Here is a 26,006-nt window from a genome sequence, read left to right as displayed (position 1 = left end):
ACTGAATCTGGGCTTTATGCTATCAGTTGTACTTCTGTAAAAACTTAAGTGGCAAATTGTCTGATTTGAGGGCATCATCAGTATTATTTTGGTTTTGTTGCCAGTCTGTGAGGTTAAAGGTGTAAATATCTAAGTTGAGTGTTAATAAGTTTGAAACCACCACTCAACCCATTTGAGTTAAGATATATACACTTAAAAGGGCAGGTGCAACAAGCCAAAAATAAAATTAATAATAATGTTGTCCCCTGTTGAAGAAATAGACAAATCTACAGAGGCACAAGAGGCCAGGTCCAGCTCCAGAGAGCGAAGACTAACAGACAAGGGGCAGGAGATGCATGAACAGGAGGCCAAGAAAAATGAAAGGTCATTTAGCAAGGCATATGAGTCCTGGAAGGAGTTAGCAAGAGGAGTTAGAACAAGGCTGAAAGGTTTCTGCTCAAACGAAGACCTTGTTAGAACACAAACGGACATTAAGGCTAAAGAAGCATTAATGCATGAACTGTATGAGCCTATCCGACGTAATCATACTTCTACTCCAGATGTTGTCAAGAAAATGGATGCGTGTGTTGCCCTAACAACAGAAATTTGTGATCTCATTAGTAAACGACTAGAAGATATAGATAAGACTTTTAATGACAGGCTCGAGAAGGAGCGTGTAAGGATGATATTAAGTAAGGAGGAGTATGGATCTGTTTTTGGGAAAACTGAAACAGAAACAGTTATTTCAGAGCATTCAAAGGGCTCAGATTCATACTCTGGAGCCACATCTACGCCTTCTAGCAAACGTGTGGATGCCGAAGCTGACCTTGCAGCTAAACTAGAACAGGCGAAGGCAATGCAACGAATACATGAACAGCAAGCCAAGTTGAGTAGCTTAGAGCATGAGTGGAAAATCAAGGAAGCACAAATGATTGCAGAAATGACAGCAAAGCTAGAGGAAGAGAGAACTAAACTGCAACAGCTACAGGCAGAAAATGAGGTAAAAGTAGCAGCAGCCAGAGTGAGAGCTTACAACAACTACGATGGATTGGAAAGCCTTAAGTATGAAGCAGATGACAAATCACAACTTGATAGCCAAATCATTGAATCTCAGAATCCATTGAATCCACAGGCTGAATCATTTCGACCTCAGTGTGCACCACCTGAGATTTTGCAAAGGCAACAGGAGGTCAGCTTAACACAGGAGCTTGCAAGCTTGTTCGTCTCCAACCGTCTGCCTGCACCTGAACCCACAGTGTTCACTGGTAACCCTTTAAAGTTTATAGACTGGAAGATATCCTTTATGGCATTGATTGGCCACAAACCCCTCCCCGCAGGTGAAAAAATGTTGTACTTGAAAAGTTATCTTGCTGGTGAGGCACGGAAGGCGGTCGAAGGATTCTTCTATCGAAACTCAGAAGATGCATATCAGGGTGCCTGGGAGATTCTTCAGGAGAGGTATGGAAGTTCATTTGTCGTCCAAAAGGCTTTCAGGGATAAACTGATGAAATGGCCAAAAATAGCTCCCAATGACCCAGTAGCCCTCAGAGAGTTTTCAGATTTCCTTCAAAGTTGTGCCGAGGCCATCCCTCATGTTAAAGGGCTGGCAATTCTAAATGATTGTGAAGAAAATCATAAACTTCTCAAAAAACTGCCCGAATGGCTGGTACGCAGATGGGGTCGTGTTGTTGCGGATGAACTAGACAGATGTCAAGAGTATCCACCATTTGCTCATTTCACCAGATTTCTACAAAGGGAAGCTAGAATAGCCTGCAACCCCATTGCTTCTCCCTTCTTATTAACCACTAAAGTTACAGATGAAAGGCTTCCTAAGAGAACCAAGGCACTCAGCACCAATGCTCAAGCTAAGCACTCTGCAGGTAAACCAGGGACCTTAATTTCAAAGCCAAGACCACCATGCTTCGTCTGCAACGATGAAACACACGGTGTCGCCAAGTGCCCAACCTTTGCCACAAGGCTTCCTGATGAAAAGAGAGCTTTCATTCGTGAAAACCGTCTTTGCTTTGGCTGTTTAAGAAAGGGTCACACTAGTAAAGAATGCAAAAGAAGGCACACATGCACTATATGTGGTCGAAATCATCCAACTTGCTTGCACATAGAGAGAATTGAGGGAGCCAGTGAAATGTTAAACAGTGATTCACCATCTGCAGGAAATGAGACAAAGGAAGTCCGCAATGTCATGTCACACACATTGACAAGATACTCCTCAGCTACGTCTAGCATTGTTCCAGTTTTTGTGTCATTGGCAGAAGACCCCCACAGTGAGATTCTCACATATGCTCTGCTCGACACACAGAGCGATTCAACTTTCATCTTGGGAGATCTGGTCTCTGCACTAAATGTGAAGACTCAGCCAGTGCAATTAAGGCTCAGTACAATGACAGCAGTAGACACAGTCATAGCTAGCAAAGTGGCTTGTGGATTGCAAGTTCGTGGGCTCCATAGTGAGTCGCATGTTCAGCTACGCCAGGCATATACAAGGGATTTCATCCCAGTCGATAAGTCTCACATTCCTACAAAGGACACCGCACTTCAGTGGCCACATCTGAGGCAACTGGCAAACAAGCTGCAGCCACTTCAAGACTGTGAAGTGGGATTGCTGATTGGCTATGATTGCCCATCAGCACTGGCCCCTCTAGAAGTCATTGTAGGGTCAGAAAACCATCCATTTGCTCAAAGAACCGTGCTTGGCTGGAGCATCATAGGATCAGCAAATCCATATCTTGATAGAAAGGAACATCAAAGCTTTGTACACAGAGTGGTAGTAAAGGAAATGCCATTGCCTCCGGTCAATGATGTGTTGAAGGTCCTAGAAATGGATTTCAGCGAAAGAAACTATCAAGATAAATATGTTTCTCAAGATGATGTTCATTTTGTAAAACTCCTCAGCAGCACAATCACAAAAAGGAAGGATGGACACTATGAGATGCCACTTCCTTTCAAGGGCAGCTCTCCACCTATGCTGCCAAACAACAAGCGACTGGCTGAAGCTCGTTTGCAACACCTCAAGAGGAAGTTAAGGTCCAACAGGCAGTACCATGACCATTACACAGCATTCATGGAGGAAACCATCAGCAAAGGTGTTGCAGAACCAGCCCCCCCAGCACATGAGGGAGAGACAATTTGGTACATCCCACATCATGGGGTGTACCATCCTAGGAAACCAGATAAACTTAGGGTGGTCTTCGACTGTTCAGCCAAGTTTCTGGGCATCTCTCTGAATGACACCTTATTGACTGGCCCTGATCTGATAAACTCTCTAGTAGGAGTTCTCTGCCGCTTTAGGAGGGAAGCAGTAGCCATCACCTGCGACATTGAAAAAATGTTCCATCAGTTCTATGTTCCACCCAACATGCGGAACTACCTGAGGTTCCTATGGTGGAAGGGCGGTCAGCTGGAAACAGAACCCCAAGAGTATAGAATGGCGGTGCACCTTTTCGGTGCTGGTTCCTCTCCAGGGTGTGCCAATTTCGGCCTTAAATATCTTGCACAGCAATGCGAAGCCAATTATCCTTCGGCTGCTGCTTTCATTGAAAAGAACTTTTACGTTGATGATGGACTGACTAGCGTCCCATCAGTCACAGAAGCTACAGACCTGATTATCAATGCACAGCAGCTGTGTAAGACTGGAGGTTTACACTTGCACAAATTTAACTCGAACAAGGTGGAGGCGCTATGTGGTGTTGCGCCTTCAGAAAGGGCAGTAACCACCGGACCTCTCAACCTGGATTCAACAGCGGAGGGTCACGTACTTGGCATTCAGTGGTCAATAGAAAGTGACACCTTCAGCTTCAACATTGACAAAAGGGACCAACCCTCAACTCGTCGTGGTATCCTGTCCGCTGTCTCCTCCCTCTACGACCCTCTGGGTCTTGTAGCTCCCTTTATCCTGAGTGGTAAATGTATTCTCCAGGAGCTGTGTCGCATGGGCGTAGGTTGGGATGATCAGCTTCCCGATAGCCTACATGCACGGTGGGAGCAATGAAAAAGGGATCTACACAGGCTAAAGGAAATAGCGATACCCAGATGCTACCATCCTCCAGACTTTGGCAACATAGTGAGGGTGGAACTGCATCACTTTTCAGATGCCAGTAACATAGGTTATGGTGCATGTTCCTACCTCAGATACAAGAATGGAAAGGATGAAGTACACTGTAGCCTTGTGTTAGCCAAAGCAAGAGTCGCACCAACAAAGCTCATGAGCATCCCAAGGCTGGAGCTTTCGGCTGCAGTAATCTCCGCAAGGCTAAGCGTCATGTTAAAAACAGAGCTCGGCATGCAGATTGACGAGGAATTCTTTTGGACTGATTCCCAAGTTGTATTGGCCTACATCAGCAATGAGGCACGGCGATTCCATGTGTTTGTCGCAAATCATGTTCAGCTAATCCGAGAAACCACAAACCCTGCTCAGTGGCACTATGTGGATACGGCAGAAAACCCAGCTGACCACGCTTCGAGAGGTCTATGTGCAGGGGACATTCTGTCAACGAACTGGTTATCGGGTCCTAAATTTCTATGGAAACCTGAGATACACCCAACACTACATTTTTCACCAGATTTGCTAGTCTGTGACCCTGAAGTTAAATCGGTGAAAACCTTTGCCACCCATGCCAATGAGCAAAATGACATTCTGAACCGTCTAAGCCGCTTTTCCAGCTGGACAACGCTCATCAGAGTAGTTGCAAGAATTAAGAGACTAGGCATGAAGTCAGATCGTGTCAGTAGCATTGTGACGGTAGAGGAAAGGAGAAAAGCTTGTGAACTAGTAATCAGTCTGGTTCAGCGACAAGCCTTTTTGCAAGACATAAAGACACTTCAGAAGGGCAACTCTCTTCCATGCTCTAGCCCCCTAAGTTGTCTTGATCCCATCTTAGATGAAGGACTTCTTCGTGTAGGTGGAAGACTGACAAAGGCAACGCTCAGTCGAGAACTAAAACACCCGGTTATCCTTCCAAAGGAAAGTCACATTACAAGACTAATACTGTCTCATTACCATGCCACCATCTGTCATCAGGGTCGCAGTCAAACCCTAGCAGAACTCAGAGCAAATGGGTTTTGGGTGCTTGGGGGAAGCAAAGCAGTTGCCAAGTTAATACATAAATGTGTGCAATGTCGAAAACTTCGGCGCCCCACCGAGGAGCAACGCATGGCAGAGCTCCCGAAAGAAAGGACTGAAGCCTCCGCTCCTTTCTCGTACTCTGGTATGGATTGCTTTGGTCCATTTTCCATCAAGCGGGGCCGTAAGGAGTACAAAAGGTATGGGCTTATCTTTACATGCCTGTCTTCACGTGCTGTTCATATCGAGATGCTAGAAGACCTATCAACAGATGCATTCATCAATGCCCTTAGATGCTTCATCAGCCTCAGAGGAGCTGTTTGCCAACTCCGCTGTGACCAAGGCACAAACTTTGTAGGAGCCAGAAATGAGTTCAGAGAGGCTCTCAAACAATGTGACATGCAGGCACTGGAGGCTTTCCTGGCAGACAAACAGTGTGAGTTTGTTTTCAATGCTCCTTCTGCAAGTCATGCTGGTGGCATCTGGGAACGCCAAATTAGGACCATTCGTAATGTGCTAAATGCCACTACTGCTCAGTGTGCAGGAAGACTAGACGATGCCTCTCTTAGAACTTTGTTTTATGAGGCCATGGCTATTGTAAATAGCCGCCCCTTGACTGTGGGCAGTATCTGTGACCCAAAGGCACCTGAACCTCTTACTCCGAACCATCTTATACTGATGAAGTCCAAAGTTGCTCTACCACCACCTGGGAAATTTGTGAGAGAAGACTTGTATGCAGCGAAGAGGTGGCGTAGAGTACAATACTTAACTGAGCAGTTCTGGGGTAGGTGGAAAAGAGAATACCTCATGAATGTCTCCACAAGACAGAAGTGGCACAAAACCCGCCGTAATCTAAAAGTGAATGACATTGTTATCATCAAGGAAGATATGTTACCAAGGTGTCAGTGGCAACTGGGGCGTATCGTTGAAACTATCGAAGGCGATGATGGTTTAGTCCGTCGGGTCAAAGTTCAAGTAGGAGTCCAAAGTCAGACCAAGAAACAGGACCGTGCTTTCAAGCCCCCCATCATCGAGCGGCCTATTCAAAAACTGGTGGTTCTTGTTGAAAGAGAATAATAACAACCATGTTATTATCTGAGAGGAACTGACATACTGACATAAACAATGTAACAGTCCAGGTGGCACCTGCTCTATGATGTTTGTACACCTGTATATTGGTTGAAGTGGTCTCATTTTGTTGTTGTTCAAATCATGTATGATTAGCTAGTTTGTAAATCATAGCATGATTGGTGGGAGTGTAATGAACCGCTGATCTGTACCATAAGTCATCCTTGCGGGGGTTGTCGGAACTGTATGCGCAGTCGCACTAAGGACAGATGTGATCAGAGGCATGCCCCGTAACGCGTATAGAGCAGTCTGTCGTGGCAGGAATAAGTTGTACAAAGTCCATGTAAGTTACGATAATACTTTGATAAGTATGATAAGTGTGTTTCTAATGTAAGGTATGTTGCTGCGTTTGTATTGTGAGCTATCTGAAAACCCTTTTATTCTTTATTTACGTTACTTACATCCATGTGCTATTTTTTAGCTAGACATGTGTGTCATGCAAGCTAGCAGCACCCCATGAGAAACGGGCCGAAGTGTTTAAGTGTTTACCGGAGTTTTGCACCCTTGGCAAGCGGACTGAGGTATGTGATGAGAGATGATCTGTTGTTATATTTTATTTAACTGAACTGTGTAATCCCTTGATGCTGTTTGAAGTAACCCCTTTTGTTTTATTTAATCTGTGACTGTATATCTCAGAATTACTTGTTTGAACTTGCCTGAATTAACTTAAGCTCATTGTTATAGTTCAAAGGGTACTGTACGGGTATCAATTTTTTCTTATTTTATAGTTTTCACGGTGCTCAACGTCCAGAGAATGAGCCGTGTGTGGTGAGGAAATAAATGGCTGCACCCGTTAGAGACTCTTCTGTCGTTCTTGATGCCAAGGGCTGCTACAACATGTGTTTTTTGATTAGTAATTGTAATAACAGTGTTAAGCTATCTGAAAGTACAAAGATTCATTTTCGAAAGTTCTTCTCTAACTTCAAAGATTCTACCTGCTATGCACCAGCCAGAGCTCTGGACATAAACCTGCTCTCTGATTTATTAAAAAAAAAAAAAAAAGCAGTATTAGATCTTGAAACCTCAAACTGTTGTTAAGTTCAAGCATACAAACAACGTGGTTACAATAATAATCATGGATTTGACTGGGAGTTGAAAGAGTCCTATCTTAAACTCCAGTGTTTTATGGACCCTTCATCAACCCTGAGGTACTAATAGCTCTGAATCTGTGGCCTTAAGCAGCTCTGTATATCACTCGAGTTCCTCTTCTGCTCCTTGTAATTAACATGACTGCTAGTGATTTCTAGCACAAGTTCACAAGTAAAGATAACTAGATCACAGTAATGTATTTGTATAGTTAGGAGTGCAGTTAAATCAACATCAAAGCTTATGTATGTGTATCAGGCAACTCCTTCAAAAATTATCAGCTACTGAGCACATCATGCTTGAAGTCCATTCAACAAAATTAATTTATATACAGTGTTGGAAGGTTACTTTTAAAATGTATTCCACTACAGATTACAGAATACATGCCCCAAAATGTATTTTGTAACGTATTCCGATACGTTACTCAATGAGAGCAACGTATTCTGAATACTTTGGATTACTTAATATATTATCATGCTTTTTACAACTACATGAATGTGATTTATTACTATTGCAGAAGGTTACTCGCCATACCAATACCAACTAGATTTTAATTCTTAATATAAAATGAGTAAAAGTAGGTTGACATTAGGGTAAGGCTGCACTTTTTGCAGCGATCTCGTATAGAAAACTATTCCGCGGCTCTGAAACCATAGTAAAGAAACCTCTGGCTAATACGCCGGGTTCCGTGTCGGGCTCGTATATGGGCTCAAAATGTGGTCTTAAATATTTTGTACTTGTAAATCAGTTTTGTATGTGTAAAAAGAATTTGTGTGTGTAAAAAAGATTTGTGTGTGTGTAAAAAAGATTTGTATGTGTAAAAAAGATTTGTATGTGTAAAAAGGCAAAAAAAAACCCCTGCAAGTTACAAGTACGAATTTTGACCCTATTTTTCTTCCTTTCATCCGATTGGCCAATGTCATGTCAATCACAAATGTAACAATCCAATCAGAGAACAGATGGGTTTGGCTGTCGGAGGGGCGCTTTTTTGAACTGCAGGTCCTTGAAGGGTAATACAATTTGAAGCTGGAGGATCGCTATATAAATATCCGATAGCAGCTAGGTCCCCTAACTTTCAGCAGCTGTTGAAAGGATAAAGTTGTGGTATATCAGTGGTTAGAAATACCATTATTACTTTACCATTATTACTTTAGGATTAGTTTAACTGTGTTAAACTAACCCGGGTCAGCCCTGAATGTGTTAAACTTTAACTCATTCAGGGCTGACCCGGGACCATTGCTGTGAGTCACAGTGCGCAGCATAAAAGTCCTTTCACATCGGTTGCAGGACGTGCTGCTAATGCTAACTAAAAGCAAAGGATCCAGAATTTGTTGTGCTGGCTGCTGGGCTCTGTGGGTTTTTGCAGCAGCTCTACCTGTACTAGATGCACCTGCTCCTTGTTGTTTTTATCTCTGACTTTATGTCCTTTACAAGAGTTTCTGTTTTTTTTGCTAGTTCTTCAAATGTTCAATAAAAACATGTATGCTAATTCATAACGAAGAAAGCTTTGTAATGAAGACTGTCATTTCCAAAACACTGCCCGCCCCCACCCCGCGGTCCACAGCGCTGTTGAAAAGGCTGTGGAAGTCCCTGTATTAAACACGTAGACCTGTGACACAAAAATCACCAAACTCTGACGACCACAGACTGTTTTCCTTCGTGGTGATGAAGGAAAACGCTGGGTTGGCATGTAAAAGGGCATTTATTCCCTTCAAAGACCTGATGCTCCGTAAAGCACCCCTCCGACAGCCAAACCCATCTGTTCTCTGATTGGATTGTTACATTTGTGATTGACATGATATTGACCAATCAGATGAAAGGAAGAAAAATAGGGTCAAAATTCATCCTTGTAACTTGCAGGGTTTTTTTTGGCTAAGTCCACACACAAATCTTTTTTACTCACACACAAATTCTTTTTACACATACAAATCTTTTTTACGCACACACAAATTCTTTTTACACATACAAATCATGATTTACAAGTACAAAATATTTATGACCACATTTTGAGCCCATACTCGTAGCCGAAAACTAGCTTTATTTTGTTGTCTGGGTCAAGTTTGAGACAGAGTGAGGCGTTGAAAGACTGCTCCAACTGAACTTATTGTTTCGGAGGAAAACATGAACACGGTGTACAGTCGAGTCTTAATAGCTTACTTACAGCTGGGCTCGTCAGGCACTCTTTTTGGCTGCAGTGGTTATTATTATATTTACATGCTTCCAGCTCCCGTTTCTGCTCGATGACAGCTCGTACTTTTCCACTCCCCTTTTTCTCCCTTCTCGCGTTCAAAGACACATAACGGGTATGGCAGTCCATTCTCCTTGCAGCACGGACTACACTGCCCATGGGGCTACATTCTTTAGGGCTATGCCTGAAACTCTCTGCCTTCATATTAAATAAATTTTGTGAATAATTAAAAAAAAAAAAATTCTTCACGTCATTATGCGGGCGAAGTGGAGACACAGGCATTAGAGCCTCTTAATGCGTGTTTTGTTTTGGTTTCCACCAGCATGGAAGCTAAAAATAGAGAGGGCATAGCCTAACATATGAAACAGGAAAACGTGTAATCCATTTATTTCAACAAAGTAACTGTATTCTGAATACTACCTTTTTAAATGGTAATGTAATAGAATACAGTTACTCATATTTTGTATTTTAAATACGTAACGACAGTACATGTATTCTGTTACTCCGCAACACTGTTTACATAGCACAAAATCACGACAACAGTCACATCAAGCTGCTCTATTTTTTAAGGTAAAGACCCTACAGTAACGGAGACAAGATCCCAACAATCAGATGATCCCCGTGAGCAACCCAGAGTCGAAACAGTGGATTCCCTACAGCTGTTAGTGGTGCTGAGATGTTGCAAATACTTACAGAAAAGTAATTTTTTCACAAACACATAAATATCTAAAAATCTACATATGTAGTCATATAGTGACTGACAGTTTGTTAAGACAGCGGATAAATTTATTTGAAAATGGTTGGCTAATTTACCAAATCATCCCCAGGAGTTTGGATAAGCTAGCCAACCTCAAATACTCATGATGTGATTTTTCACGGTGAGTCAACAGGCATGCTAATTTAAGCTAAGGTTGGCCAGAGAAAAAGAAAGCTCAAACTGATTTGATCTCAAAACCTTCTGTGAATTAAATGTTATTCACTTAGATAAAACTGACTTTCTTCTGACTAATCTTAGCTTACTTTCCTTTCACTAGCAGACTAATCTTGGTTATTGGTATTAAAATTCTACATGAAACCAAATTAGTGACCGCTTTTATCTCTATGTGGAGTTGAGTCTGAGTTGAGTTGGGATACGATTGTTTAATGATTAATAGCCTCTATTTTTAAGTAAATCGATGGCTAGCATAGCACATGGTTGAGCCTGGAAGCAGATAAATGGCACTATGGCACTTAGCAGGAAGTATAAGCCTAGTGCTATTCATGGAAACTTTCATCCTTCATGTACAAATCAATACACAAAGGAAGGTATATTTTTTTAAATTTGCATCATGGTTCATTCATGTTGAGAGCATTTCTTCCACTGAAGAAGAACATCTGACTTGGAGTGTCCCGGCCTCATACTGAGACACCAGGTCAGAAGGTCACCAGAGACTGCTCTTCCTCCTCCTCGCCATCACTCCATCCTGCTGCAGGCGCTCCATCTATTTTACTCTCTAAATAACAACAGCAGCTAATTTCTCAGTTCCGAGCAGCCGATTCGGCTGCTGGAACGTCAGTCCGGATTAAACCATGCTGAGGTCTGATCTCGTTTTAGCTCTGGCCTCCAGGCTCCAGCCCACATCAGACAGTCTGCTTCAGAAAAGCCAGGCGTCCACATTGGAGAAAGAGCCCCTGAGGGTGCTCTGAAAATATTAATGAGACACAAACTGACTTCTCATTTAAAACCGCGACCTAAAGTGGACTCACCTGCAGTCCTGAGCTGGTGTGATTAACTCAACAGACAGGAAATCTTTCTGCGAGCTTGAGTAAAAATGTAGAGCAGTAGTTTTAATATCTTGTTCCTACCTGTTCTGAATCTTTTGAGTAAAACTGCTGAAAGCACAATATTACATTTACATTTGATATTTTATTTTTCAAAGGATTTTAACTCTTAAATATGAAGAAGCTTTTTTTTCCTTATATATTTATTTCCGAAACACTTCAACTGAGACACTTTCTTGCTGGACAACATGGATACTGAGGCCTTTGTTCGCAGTACAACAACAAGTGCAAAGCAGTCAGTCTTGGCCGCATGGACTGTGTGTGGGCGTCTCCAAGCTCACCTGCTATTTCAGTTCATGTTGATGCAAAAACAGGGAAAAAATCTGAATATAGAGTGGAACATAAAATGGGAGGGTGTGGTGTGGATCGATATAGTTTACTCTCAGATGGTCACATCGCTCTTTAGCAGCTGAGCCAAATAGAGTGATAAAATGCAGCAAAGCAAATGAGGAAACAGCTCCTTGGGGGGGAATTTATTGGTGGCTGATCGTGCAGAATAGCAAGGCGTAAGCACAAATCTACAAGGGACCATTAGGGGCACATAAAAATCAGGCTTGTCCAGATTAGTGTTTTAAATTTAAGAGAAAAATCACAAAGCATCGACAACAAAATCCCAAATCAGTGATCGTGATCATACTACAACAATAGACTGCAAAATAATGTCACGGTCACCAGAACATTAACCAATTAGTTTTGGAATCAACATTAATGTTTTGGCCAAAGTTAGGCACAGTGTGACAATGCAATGCAAATGAAGACACATTTCCCTGAAATAACCCAATACAGTTTTTACCCTAATTTAGTTTTAATGTTAGCATTTTGGCTAACTGACCATCTTTTGACCTGAAATCTCAATAATATGAGAGTTTAATCACTTTTGTGTGGACTTTTCTAGTGCATATTTGAAGAATTGCAGGCATATAGATGGATGGATGGATGGATGGATGGATACTGGATTTAGATGAAAACTAAAACTAAAGTGAAGCCATGGAAACAGATGAGAAAATGGCAAAAGCAGCTGAACCAGTCAAAACTATTCTGTTCATTAACCCTCATTAAACCACTAAGAAGATTTAATATGCTCTGTGTGTGTGTGTGGCCGTGTGTGTGTGTGTGTGTGTGTGTGTGTGTGTGTGTGTGTGTGTGTGTGTGTGTGTGTGTGTGTATTCTTCACAGCAGTGTGTGTCGATGCATTTAGACAGCTGCCTTTTCCTCGCGGCTACACTGCTCGAAGCCTACAGAAACACACACACACATTCATATGGATGCTGTTTGTGGGCTGGCAGTGTGCTGCTGGCTAATCACACGCTCACGCTTAGTTCTGCGCTGTGAAACACACCGATAGATCAGTTCTGATTTAAAATATATATATTTGTGAGTTTATGTGTGAACATTTTGGGTTTTGTTGGAGGTCACTGTGATGAAGAAAGATGGCCCGAAGTCTTGTCTTATTCCCCTTTTTCTGTGGGGAATAAGCAGCACCAGTCCACTGCAAGAAATGAGGAAACTAAAGTAGGATGGTGGAAAGAGGACTGTCCCCTCACCAGTGTAGCGTAGAGTTATTTGGTCTCAAACCTGTCCAATTTTTTTTAAACAAAACAAACAAACAAATAAAACAAAAAAAACAATGCCAATGTCAAAATGCCTTAAAACGTATTCACATGGCCAGCAAAAACATCATGTGACTTCATGATTTTTAACATCAGTAAACATTCCCTGGTGAGTTTATGATCTCTGTCACTAGTTTCAAGTCTTCTTTAACAAAACTTTGGTCTTTTTATTATTTTTCTCATTGATTTTTGTTTTCGTTTGCAGGTACTTCCTCATTATTGTATTCAATTTCAATTCAGTTCAGTTTTATTTATATAGCGCAAAAGAGCAACAACAGTTGCCTCAAGGCGTTTTATCTTGTAAAGTAAAGATCCTATGATAATGCAACATTAATTTATTAATTGTAATTATTTAAAAATGATCATTTATTAATTTATTTCAGGTCATTCTTTAAAACACGAGCTACAGCTCTGAAGAACTACTACTTGATTCCCAGCTCAAAATGATCCTTCTTTTTCTCATCCTGGTCCTTGGTGTGACCCCTCAGTTCATTCTCAACCTGAAACAAACAGTTGTAGCTCCTCCCCCTTTCAGGCTATTTTGTTGTGATTGGCTGCTTTCCTTAACAAAAGTAAAAGACCAGAATGTGGGTGGGGCTTATGTGCCTAAGATGACCGTGTCATGTATATCTTCTGTCTTTGAGAGATCTCATACAGAGCCAAGAATTGAAAAGACTGCCTGAAGCCTGAGCTTTGGGCTCACAGGGATTACTTGCTCATACTTTGACCTCATTATTTAAAACTTTGGACATGTCTAATACGAACATCCACCACTGGAACAGGAGTTAGATGAAGAAAAGGTTCACTTTAAAATACTTTAAAGCACTTTTTCTTTAAGCCTCATTCCTTTACTATAAGTTTTCTATTGTTCCATGACATTTTAAATGTAGATACCTATAAACAGGGTTCTTTTTATATCAAGTCATAAGACACTCAAGATACTATGAAGGGTTTCAAGCTGAAGCATGAGAATCGTCCCTTTTGTTTGCCATATTTAACAGGACATTTTGTGGGCTCAGGGTCGCTCCATATGAGGACATAAAGTGGACTAATGCTGATAGTGCGTTTGGTGATGGATGAGGGGAAGGTCAGTGCACTGACTGCAGAGGAACACGAGCAGATCCTCTTCCCTCTGTGGGAGATGTGAGGTTTGTCTCTGTCATTAGCATTAGTGTCGGTCTGAACGCGGCACATTAGCTACAGGTTTTACTGCGCTATAATTAATCCTCTTCACGCTCATCTATAATTCATGGAGGTGTTTTTTCTTTTTTTTACCCCCTTTCTTGGATTTGGAACAGAGAGAGAGGCTTATTTAAATTTTAAACAGTTTGAGGAAAATAAGGTGGTGGTGTGTATGTGTGTGTGTGTGTGTGTGTGGGGGGGGGGGGGGCTGTAATTAAACACGCTTTTAATGTTTAATTTTGTTTTTTAATCTTCAAGTTTTCCCCCGCTGCATGTCTCTGGCCTGTGGGGGGAGACTCGAGTTAACCTTTAATCCTCCAGAGCACAATAAACATGTGAAAAGCAACCCAGAATAACCCAAAGAACAAGAGTGAGATTCAAAATGTGATTAAAGATGCAGAAAGACTAAAATCCTCAGTGTTCAATCCTTTTAAATTTGTCCTCATAAATATTTAACATCATAAAGCCTTTTCAAATTAAAACAAGCCTTCGTTTCACACCAATCTGATGGCTGGAAAATCAAGTTTTCGCCACAATTACTGAGAACTGGATGATTTATCCTCCAAACATGTGGACCAGCTGATTATACGCATCAAAACAAACATTATGTTGGAGTTTCTCTCTGCTTGTAGTCCTGGACAAAGTTTATATCCTCTGCGTGCATCATCATTAATAGTTACAAAAATACGTTTGTATAGAGTCTGTAAAAAACTGAGTACATCCCATCATTCAGCAGTTTGTAGAGTTTCCTGTATGACTGCATCAGTCTCTCACATGACTGTGAAGGAATATTGGCCGGCTCTTTCTACGGGAAACCCTTCCAAACAAACGTGTCATGCACTGTCATGCACTTCACCTTTTAACGTACTAACTGAGGCCTGTAGAGTTTGAGTCATATTTTGGGGCATATTTGCTGGGACAAGATTGGCAGCTTTCTTTGATGTTGTTCACTTGTGAATCTTTCTAACTGTAGACTTCAGATTATTTGGAGATGGCCTTTATAAACCTTCCCAGAGTTATTGTTTCATTAAGAACATTGCTGATGTCTGCTGATGATTTTACCTTGGCCTTCTGTTGACAGACAGCTGAGATATCTAGACCTGCAAAATCCCAGAGTGACTGCTTTTAAATAGAGGTGCTCACACTTGCTGGCGATCATTTAATCAATTGAATTGATTATCAGCACCTGACTGATGCTTATTCTCTTAATTTCTATTGAAGCAATGAGTTTCCACAAGACTGTAAGTAAAAAGAACCCAGAACTCAGCTTGGTTTAAAAGCCAAAGAAAAATAAAGGAGAAGTTGATCATAAACCAGCAGAGATGCATTTGTAATCAGGGAGTCTATGAATGCAAGTTTTTATGTCCATTTTAAATAATGTTACTTTATTAACGCTTCAAATGAACACCCCGGACAACTGCCCTGAGGTATTTCAAGATTGGCAAGCCATGCAGCCAGCATGTTGTACAGTTTTTGAGATGAAGTGCATCCTGGATTCAGACTCTTCTTGTCTGAAGTTCTCTTTGGAAGAGGTGCAAATAATCTAAACTATCAAAGAAGTCCAAGACTTTCTCTTTTTAAATTTGATTTAAAATGCCTTTTCTTCCCACAGCATGGTCACATGTAACCTAAAAAGCAGTTTGTTTCGACCTTTATCAGCTAGTTAAACCGAACAGCTCCTTTCTTGTGGTGTTCCTGCAGTGACAAGCCTCCAAGGAAAAAATTATCAAAATATGAGGAAATTATTTTAAAAAAAGAATACTGACAAGGATCCATGTACACAAAATTCAACCGAGTGATAGTTTACGATGTAAAGGTGTGTTTCCACACATTTTGTCCTGCTGTGGGATGAGTTTGGCAGTCTTCTTGTAGATCTGAATGTGATACTTTGCTTGGCAGAAAGTTCTAAAGTCTAAAAGCTTTTTTTGAACAGTTGTTAAGTCAGTGGACAAACTTACTTAATTTCTTCAAAGCTTTGGCACTGCTGTGATCAAATAATTACAATACATAAGAAGAACTTCAATCGAATGCGTTCTGTACACAATAGCAATTCATCTTACATGCACAAAAATATAAAACCTCTTCTTGAACATTTAAAAACAGGAGGCTTCCACCCAGGGATGCATTCAGTACCGAAGATCAAGCTAATAATAGTTTTTACTCAATAATTGTTTTACAAATCAAACCCTCGTACTTTTTTTTTCTTCTCAAAACCCCCAGGAGCAGATCAGAGTCTAATCAACATGGATGTTTAAAAGAATCACTCTCAGAAACGCTCCAACATCCTCCTGCTCGGCGTTACAGAGCCGTGAGTCACTGCACTGAAGGAACCCAGCGAGGGATGAAAGCGGTATTAGTGCCGGTTAATTCGTCCTGACAGTTGGAAATGTTAAATCCTGCAGGGGGCTCAGCTTAGCGCGCTCGCTCTCTGCCTAAGTAGGTTAAATACAAACCAGTGTGATCAATCTGCAGACACCAAATAAATCCCCGCAGTCGAGCCAAGCACCGGCTGGCGACTCCTGTGAGAAGGAAACAGGAGTTGAACCGGAGCATCCCGGAGCAAGGCAGCGAACCACCAAAGGCGACCTGCACAGGCTGGGGTGTATTAGGAACCAGGAGGATGGGGCAAGGACCGCAGGGCCTCCTACCAGGGGGAAACAAGGCGAGGGAGGATCAGAGGGAGGTTACACACACTTTCTACAAGCTTCATTATTCCTCAAGTGAACATTTCTGCATTTAATCAAGCATAAGAGGTCACATTCAAAAAATAAAACTATTAATGTGCTACTCATTCATGAGCCAGTGCACTCTCAGAGAAACAGCTGCAGTGAAAGTCCTTTTCAGTCCCTACAGGTGTACTCTCTCTGCCAGCAGGCTATCAGGAGGACCTTTAATGGAGTTAAAGCAGCCTATTAAATTTAAATAATCTGAACAACATTACTGATAGATGTGCATAATAAACCTTTTAGCACATGTGACTACTCTGCTGTGGGTTACTTATGATCAGTGCTTTAAACTTTGCATTTTCATTAAAATAAGAGCATGTTTTTGTGTGTTTATGAAATTATAGAGCTAAATCCAAATGCAGATATTTTTAATAACAAAAGATCAGCCATGACGTGGAGGAAACATGCATAATCCACTCTGAGCCCAACCTGTGTTTGTGCAAATAACCCTGGTTACGATATTTATCTACATTCTGTCAAAACCACACAGAACAGCTGGAGACCACAGGTTAACCACACCTGGATTAGGTCTAACTATGTGTATTTTTTAAGAGCCAAAAAAATTGGCATTTACATTTTTTCTCTTTTGGAAAATATTCATTTTAATCTTAGATTCACTAGCAGGGACCACATCCTTGGTAACGAAGGGCGATGAAGGATGAGGAAATGTGAATAGTGCTGCGGTTTGGGGAAGGCCTTGAAGGGGACTGGCGACGGCTCTCGGGCCGGACAGATCCCCATGTACTAATGAGAAATAAATGGAGGAAAGGAAGAGAGGAGAGGAGGAGAGGAGAAGAGAGGAAAGAAAAGGGTGGGGGGCAGGGTAGGGCGTGAAGATGAGAACAGCAGGTATTGGAGAAGGGGGGCTTTTATAGCCTGAGGCCGGAGGGGGCGTGTGAAGGAGGAGTGGTCCCGCTCCTGAAATTCAGATGATATCTCCACTATTTAGGTTTCAATCCCATTATCACAGGTGTACAGCATCAAGGACCGAGCCATGTAGTTGCTCTCTGATGGCACAAAAACTATATTAGTTCAAAAGTCAGCACAGAAATCTGGGATTGTCACAGCATCGAGCTCCAGCAGGTGTAAGAACTTTGTCCACATACTGTATACAGAAGATGGAGGTAGCCATGATAGTATCACAGACTGATTCCCAACTTCGAATTTTTGGTCATGTGCCTTAGGGTTTTTATGAAGCCAGAAGTGAATGTATTTGGATGAGAGCGTGGAGTGCTCAGTTCTCCTCTAAGCTTGGTTGGAAAGCTACTGTGACAGACTGTAACGGTGAAGATAGCAGCGGATCAGGGTTCAGTAACAACCACAGATACGTAAAATCCTAAAATTTAACTCATCAAAACTGCAGCCCGGACTTTTTGGATGGTTTGTCAGTACAATTGATTGCAGTTGATCGCATTAGAAATGCTCTTAGAGACTCCAGCACCACAAACACAGTCCTGTGATTGGTGAAGCCTAGCAGACAGCTAGCAGCTACTGCTACTACACACTGGCTCACCAGGCAGGTGAGTCATACACAAAACAGTTCACCCACTACACAGTCATGGAGGGAAGCTAATTTTTCTATTAGACTATAAACATGTTTATTTCTGCTGTAAAAATTAATATGAGCGTCTATAACAGTGGTGGGGAAACTCCAGGCCTCAAAGACCAGTGCACTGAAGGTTTTAGATGTGCCCTTGATACAACACAGCAGATTCAAATGGCTAAATGACCTCCTCAACATGTCTTGAAGTTCTCCAGAGGCCTGGTATTGAACTGATCATTTGATTCAGGTGTGCTGATATCTAAAACCTGCAGGACATTGGCCCTCGAGGCCTGGATTTTGACACCCCTGCACTAGAGGAACTGCAGGTTTTGGTGTTTCATGTTGGCTTTCTGTTTAATCACCAAATGCTGATGTTTGATTTTCATGCGTAGTTTAACTTTCAGAATAAAGTAGCCTCAGTGAGTGCAGGCTTAATCACTTTGGTCTTCTAAATGATCAAATCGGATGTTTCCTGCTGATAAAGTAATAATGATTAGACCAAAATACCCAACATGTAAGTGCTGCCTTTGAATCCTCTTTGCAGGAGTGATTCACTCAGTTTCTCCTCATTTCTATGGACTCAGACTCAGAAGAAGTACTTTCTTTCTGGTACGCTCTCATCATGGTAGAATTTATCTTGCAATGACACCTCTTCATCGTCATTCATCTTGCAACCTGCTCAGCTGCAACTGGAGGCGTGGTTGGTCGGTCAGGCGGAGGGAGGCAGGGACGGATGCTGTGGGAGAAAGGGCCTGCAGCTGCTCTGCTGCATGAAATTACAGAGAAAAACACGGCAAGGGAAATTTATGCTGCCGCTGCCTCTTTAGTTCACGCTGTGGGAGAGCAAGCTGAGCGGAAACTGATCAGATCTGATCAGAGCCACGTTCAGGATGAGGCCAGTGGTGCGGGGCTGACTCTTTGTGCGAGCGGCTGTGGTGGGGGGGCGATGCACATTCACAGAGCCATAAAGTAATTTCATCCACAGTCATGGTCGCAGCTCATCTAAAAATAATAACGCCTCGTGTTGATCTTCAAACTGGAAGTCAGCGTCACCCTACATTCAGACTTACAGTTTAAAAAAAATTCATCCCACCTTCTCACAGTCAGCTGATTTTTATATGCAATGCAAAATCTTACCTTCATATTTAGAAAGTTTTCAGTTTCAGGCCCTTGAAGCCCAAATTTGGTGCTTTTCTACATGTTACCAGCATTTTTGAGTGCTTTTATGTTAAGCACGATATTAAGAAGAGTTTAAAGGCTGGACATCAAAGGTCATCACACAGCTGTTTGGCCCACTGAGCCGTCTAAAGTCAGTCAAGGTTGAAAATGATATTTAAAGAAAAAGCCTGAAAACAGCCAGCAGCTCATCTTCACCACAGACACATGAAACAGGGTAAATAAATGAACAACTGGCTCACTTATGTCCTCTGAACAGGTCTGAGATCAAAACTCAGCATTAACTATAGACTATTTAAAAGATGGGAACAGCCACTGAAGAAATGCCTTTGGAGCCTTGAGATGGATGTTGTCCATTTTAAAAATCACACATGACAAACCAGGAGTGGATGTGTCTGAGAAACCAAGGGACACCCATATGGGTTATTTTTTCCAGTTTAAAATTTCAGGAATTCTGCTTTTTTTTTTTTTTTTAAGTAGACTGAATTTTGTACTATTGAGTGTGCTGGCCAATAAGATAGCTAGTAGTGCATTGGGCAAAGCCTGAAGCATTGCCCACTGCAGGCCATTAGAAATACTGCAGGTCCAAGGCCCTGCCCCTGTGGATTTCGAAATCTTTTCCATAGACAGTACAAATCATGGATGAAGATTAAAAAATAAAATAAATTTAAAAAAAAAAAAAAGTAATATAGGGTGGGGGTTTAACCTGTATTCTATGAGAAGGTCACCAGATGGCGATAGCTATGGCAGCAGGTAAACAGCTTTCTGCCGGTTTCTGTTCATGGCCTCAGTCACTGAAGTTGTTTCAGCATGATTTACAGACCTTCTCATCACTCACCCACTCCTCTGCAGCTCTTCTGGAATGACGCTGAGGTGTTCCTAAACCTGAAGAGAGATCATACAGTGGGATGCAAAAGTTTGGGCAACCTTGTTAATAGTCATTATTTTCCTGTATAAATCGTTGGTTGTTACAATAAAAAAAAAAGTCAGTTAAATACATCATACAACACACACACAGTGATATTGGAGAAGTGAAATGAAGTTTATTGGATTTACAGAAAGTGTGCAATAATTGTTTAAACAAAATCAGGCAGGTGCATAAATTTGGGCACCACAAAAAAAGAAATGAAATCAATATTTAGTAGATCCGCCTTTTGCAGAAATCACAGCCTCTAAACGCTTCCTGTAGGTTCCAATGAGAGTCTGGATTGTGGTTGAAGGTATTTTGGACCATTCCTCTTTACAAAACATCTCTAGTTCATTCAGGTTTGATGGCTTCCGAGCATGGACAGCTCTCTTTAACTCACACCACAGATTTTCAATAATCTCAGGTCTGCAGACTGAGATTCCAGAACGTTGTACTTGTTCCTCTGCATGAATGCCTTAGTGGATTTTGAACAGTGTTTTGGGTCATTGTCTTGTTGAAAGATCCAGCCCTGCCACAGCTTCAGCTTTGTCACCGATTCTCCAAGATCTGCTGATACTATGTGTCCCTCAACTTTGAAAAGATTCCCAGTCCCTGCACTGGCCACACAGCCCCACAGCATGATGGAACCACCACCATATTTTACTGTAGGTAGCAGGTGTTTTTCTTGGAATGCTGTGCTCTTTTTCCTCCATGCATAATGTCCTTTGTTATGCCCAAATAGCTCAGTTTTAGTTTCATCAGACCACAGCAACTTATTCCAGATTGAAGCTGGCTTGTCCAAATGTGCTTTAGCAAACCTCAAGCGGCTCCGTTTGTGCTGTGGGCGGAGAAAAGGCTTCCTCTCCATCACTCTCACATACAGCATCTCCTTGTGTAAAGTGCGCCGAATGGTTGAACGATGCACAGCGACTCCATCTGCTGCAAGATGATGTTGTAGGTCTTTGGTGCTGGTCTGTGGGTTGACTCTAACTGTTCTCACCATTCGTCGCTTCTGTCTATCCGAGATTTTTCTTGGTCAGCCACTTCAAGCCTTAACCTAACTGAGCCTGTGGTCTTCCATTTTCTCAACATGTTCCTAACTGTGGAAACAGACAGCTTAAATCTCTGAGACAGCTTTCTGTATCCTTCCCCTAAACCATGATGGTGAACAATCTTTGTCTTCAGGTCATTTGAGAGTTGTTTTGAGACCCCCATGTTGCTACTCTTCAGAGTAAATTAAATGAGGGAAACTTACAACTGACCCCCTTAAATACTCTTTCTCATTATTGGATTCACCTGTGTATGTAGGTCAGGGGTCACTGAGCTTATCAAGCCAATTTGAGGTCCAATAATTAGTTCAAAGGCTTTGAAATCAATAGAATGACAACAGTGCCCAAATTTATGCACCTGCCTGATTTTGTTTAAACAATTATTGCACACTTTCTGTAAATCCAATAAACTGCATTTCACTTCTCAAATATCACTGTGTGTGTCTGCTATATGATTATTTTAATGGACAAAACATCATATTGCAGTCGTCTGGTCTGCACGAAAACCAGCACGAGGGAAGTTTTCTTCTTCACTCACTCGGCTGCTTCAGCTTTTCTTCGACTGTTGTGCAGCCGGCGTTCGAGGAGCTGTGGCTGAACTGTTTACTGTTCTGACAGCACTCTGCAGGTGGAGATTAGAAAGCTGCACCTCGCTTCATGCAGCCTTAATATGTTCAGATTAATGTTCCCGAATTAAAGCTGACAAATCCCAAACAAATGACTGGTGTGTGTGTGTGTGTGTGTGTGTGTGTGTGTGTGTGTGTGTGTGTGTGTGTGTGTGTGTGTGTGTGTGTGTGTGTGTGTGGGGTTTGATTTTTCCGAACCTTCAGATCACCATTAACGAGGCTTAGTGTGACACATTAATGAGTCATTATTTGTATCCACATGGATTTACATCCATGCTTCACACACAGGCAAACTGCAGGCCGAGTCAGATTCCTGTTCTCCTCTCAGCGTGATCGGGATCTTCTGCCACAATAACACACGACCAAACATGACAACTATGTAATTTTGGTCCATGTGTCATCTGTTTGTTGTATTATTCATTCAGTATAAAAGAAAATGACAACAAAAACAAATAAAAGTCCTTCTTTTTTTCATGTTGTCATTTGCAGAGCTTGTGGTTGTGTTTAAGTCTCCATCATTTTAGTTTTGAAATTCATGAGAGTGGCTTTGTCTGATTTACAGTTCAAAATAATCCTTCTTAATGCAACAACACAGTTCATCCTGAAACAAAGTGGTCAAGCTCCTCCCCCAGTTTTCTTCTAACTGGCTGCCTCTTTTAAACAGAAGTGGGTGGGGCTTCTGAGATTACCATTTTAGGGGCATCCTCTCTTTATGACATCATACAGAGCCAAGAGTGGGGAAAAAACTGCGATAAACTGACCGTTTAGAGCTTTTAGCTCACAGATGGTCTGTTCATGCACTGACCTCATTACTTGAAACTGTGCTGTCCTCCAGCACCAGGACGGGGAGACCTATGATCGGGGGGTTAAAGAGGAATTAAACAGTCCAGAATGGAGTTGCAGAACCTTCAGTCAATTTTAATAATATCAGTCTCGTCCGTCTGCATTACAGCTGATACCACTGATACTGGCTCTGAAAACAGAAACTAACCCTCCCTCTGACTCTGTTTAATATTACTCTATGACGTTTGCTCTTGAAGACAAATTGAGCATTTGGAAACAATTAATTTGGCCATTTAGAGCAGAAATGAAGAAATTTTGAGAACACAAATTCATTTAAACTACAGCATGCTTTCATTCTTTAAATTAAGCACTTACAGAGTCAGTTTCATGCATGACATAGGCGAGTTTAGAGTACCCCAAATTTCATCAGAGCACTCCTAAAAATACTATTACTACTATATTAATGGTAGTAATGATAGTGTATTTTAGTATTACTTTCTGGTATTGTCAAGTGTTATATTTTCCTGACTTGTCTATTGATGACAGTACAGGATAGAAAGAAAACAGGATTTATGTCCAGTGTTATCGGCATCATGTTACAGTCTCTCACACAGAGGCGTTGCTGCTTCAGACTTTTGTTTCTGTGGCAGAAAGAAAATAAAAGAGGTAATTTAACACCACATCAGTGATGCAGATTTAACTTGAACTGAAATACAGAAAAGTTCAAACTGTTCTGATAATTAAAGTGTCTGCTTATCTTTATTTGTTTTCTAAATAGTGTAAAAAACATTGTCTAATGGGAATTAAATTACTAGAGATTATTAGCTAATTTTAACCTTCTGATATGCTTTATTGTTTTAAATGGTTAAAATATTTTCTAAACTATTCAAACAGTAGTTTTTCATGTATTTCATGGAGGGTTTGCGTTTTTCCCTGCACCACACTTTAAAAACGCCAGTGAACATCGTAAACAGAGCATATTTCCATGAACAATATCATTTTACAAGATTCCCTCGAAACATGGCTGACCAGGATGGCTGCCACTACCATCGATGTGACGAACTACAAATCTGTTCTGCGGTACATAATGCTCTGTGCGCAGTCTGCAGAATACAGGGAGGGTTTGTATGAATTAAGAAACCTTAATATAAAACAACTCTATTAGCAGTTTGCTTCATGTACAGGTCTTTGGAGTGGCTGATTTTCCGGTGTCTGTATTGATAATGTTGCTTTAAGTGCTGAGTGATTGGGTGGACTGCTTCTATTTGATTATGAGTGTGAAAAAATGTTGGGCATATTTCACATCTGCTTTGCCACAAATGTTTTTTTTTAACATCTTTAACGACTGAGACTTTGCCTCGGGTTTGATAACTAAAGGCTCCGCCCTAAAACATGTGTATATTACTGAAATCTCTGATTATTTTTGCTCGGAATTATTCTGAGACACTAGATTAGATCATCCAGTTGTGTTTATCCAACTGAACTGAGGTTTGCAAATGTGAAAAGGGTTGATGACATTTGCAAACAGCATATTGCATTAATATTAATTACAAGCCACTGTATGCATGCCATTATGATTGGGAGCGGAGCCTTCCTAAAAGTATGAACTTAGAATCACCCCTGGTTTACGAATCAAGTCCTGTTAGGCTTTAGGGACTTTACATTAAAAAGGTTCAAGTGAAAATTCGGAAACTAGAAAGCGGATCCTGCAGCAGTAACTTTTATTTGTTGTCTGAATTAAATGTTTCTAGGCTAATTCTAGAATTATATTTTAATGTTTTAATGTAAACCTCACAATACAGCATTTACATCTGAATTTGGTTTGCAATGAATATCCCATGTTGGGCTATTACACTTGACGAAATCTTCTTCAAGTATTCATTGATTCTACAGCTTGACTTCACTTAACAAAATATTTAATCATGTTTTCAGCATTGAAACTTTTTACTGTTAGAACATGATTTAAGAAATTGTAGAACAGAAAATATTTAAGATTAAAGTGTAAATTTTTTCAGGTGTAGAATGTGTGAATACAGCTGTAATGTGGGTGTATTAAAAAAGGAAAGCGCTGAGTGACGGGCACTGAAGCGGTGAATATTTGAGTGCAAAAGTCAGACGTTACAAACTCTCTCATGACATCAGGCAGGAATTAAACTGTCAGACGTGACTCAAGCTGAAAACACACCTCTGCTGTGTTAAACCGAACCACACACACACGCATACACACACACACACACACACACACAAACAGGAGGTGAGAGCACGTCGTTATGGTTACTGTTTTGTCATAGCGACGCCCTTTAACCCCACAGGAGTGATGTCACATGGTCCCCACCCTGCTGTGCGTCAGAGTGACGCTGACAGACACAAAGTCAGACACACACACACACACACACACACACGGGCTTCTGTTTGTGGAGCTGATAAATAAACTTTAACACCATTCATCTGCTACAGCAGAACACAGTGTGGTGTCCAGCCAGGACTGACGGATCTGTGAGCACAGGTTCAGGAGTGAGCAGGGGAAAAGTTTTAGGCTTCAAGTCCTGCTGAGTTTGCTCCTGGAATAGTAGCGGAGGGGGTTGTAATTCCAGTTTAGATTCTTCCTGTTGCAGAGTTCCAAGGTGGCAGCATCTGATTGGTCCAAAATTCAATGTGCAGCGAAATAATGAGCCCAAACCATTGACTGTATGTAAGATTCCAGCCACACTAGTCTGTGAACCAGTTAGTGACCCTCTGGCAACATTCAGCTGCTAAGGAAAAATGTATATTTCCCAACTGGTTGCCAAGTGGTTGCTGTAGGTTGCTGGCAGTCTCTGTAAAGTAGGTCACAAACAGGGTGCTGCACAGCAAACCTCTCCGTGATTGCTTTGGTCACTGGTAGTCACTGGGATTTGCACATTTGAAACATGTTGGTTGCACTTTAAAACATGACTTTTACTTTTAAGGTGAAGGTTTCCAGCTTCCAGGTTGTGTTAGAGTGTCAGTACAGTTGTAGTTGTTGAGTCCAGGGGCCTGTTCTTCGTACGTCGCTTACTACATCCAAGATCAAATGACACATCCAAGACCAAACCATCGCGCTAACCGTGAGCTCGCTAATCCGGTTCCCCGAACACACCTGCTGT

At 41.5% G+C, this 26,006-nt stretch overlaps 1 protein-coding gene across 1 annotated transcript; it reads left to right on the top strand.

Moving 5' to 3' along the window:
- The first annotated feature begins 4,393 nt into the window (after positions 1 to 4,393).
- On the top strand, positions 4,394 to 7,000 carry LOC308392582 (uncharacterized protein). The gene is made up of 2 exons (XM_080875661.1): positions 4,394 to 6,705; positions 6,913 to 7,000. The coding sequence occupies exon 1, from the start codon at positions 4,703 to 4,705 to the stop codon at positions 6,131 to 6,133; it is 1,431 nt and encodes a 476-aa protein (XP_080731787.1). The 5' UTR covers positions 4,394 to 4,702; the 3' UTR covers positions 6,134 to 6,705; positions 6,913 to 7,000.
- The last annotated feature ends 19,006 nt before the right edge of the window (positions 7,001 to 26,006 follow it).

This window comes from Rhamphochromis sp. 'chilingali' (assembly GCF_963969265.1).
Source record: "Rhamphochromis sp. 'chilingali' genome assembly, chromosome: 2".
Lineage (NCBI taxonomy): Eukaryota > Metazoa > Chordata > Actinopteri > Cichliformes > Cichlidae > Rhamphochromis > Rhamphochromis sp. 'chilingali'.
Note: the sequence above shows the minus strand (reverse complement) of the source record. Positions and strands in the feature narration are given on the sequence as shown.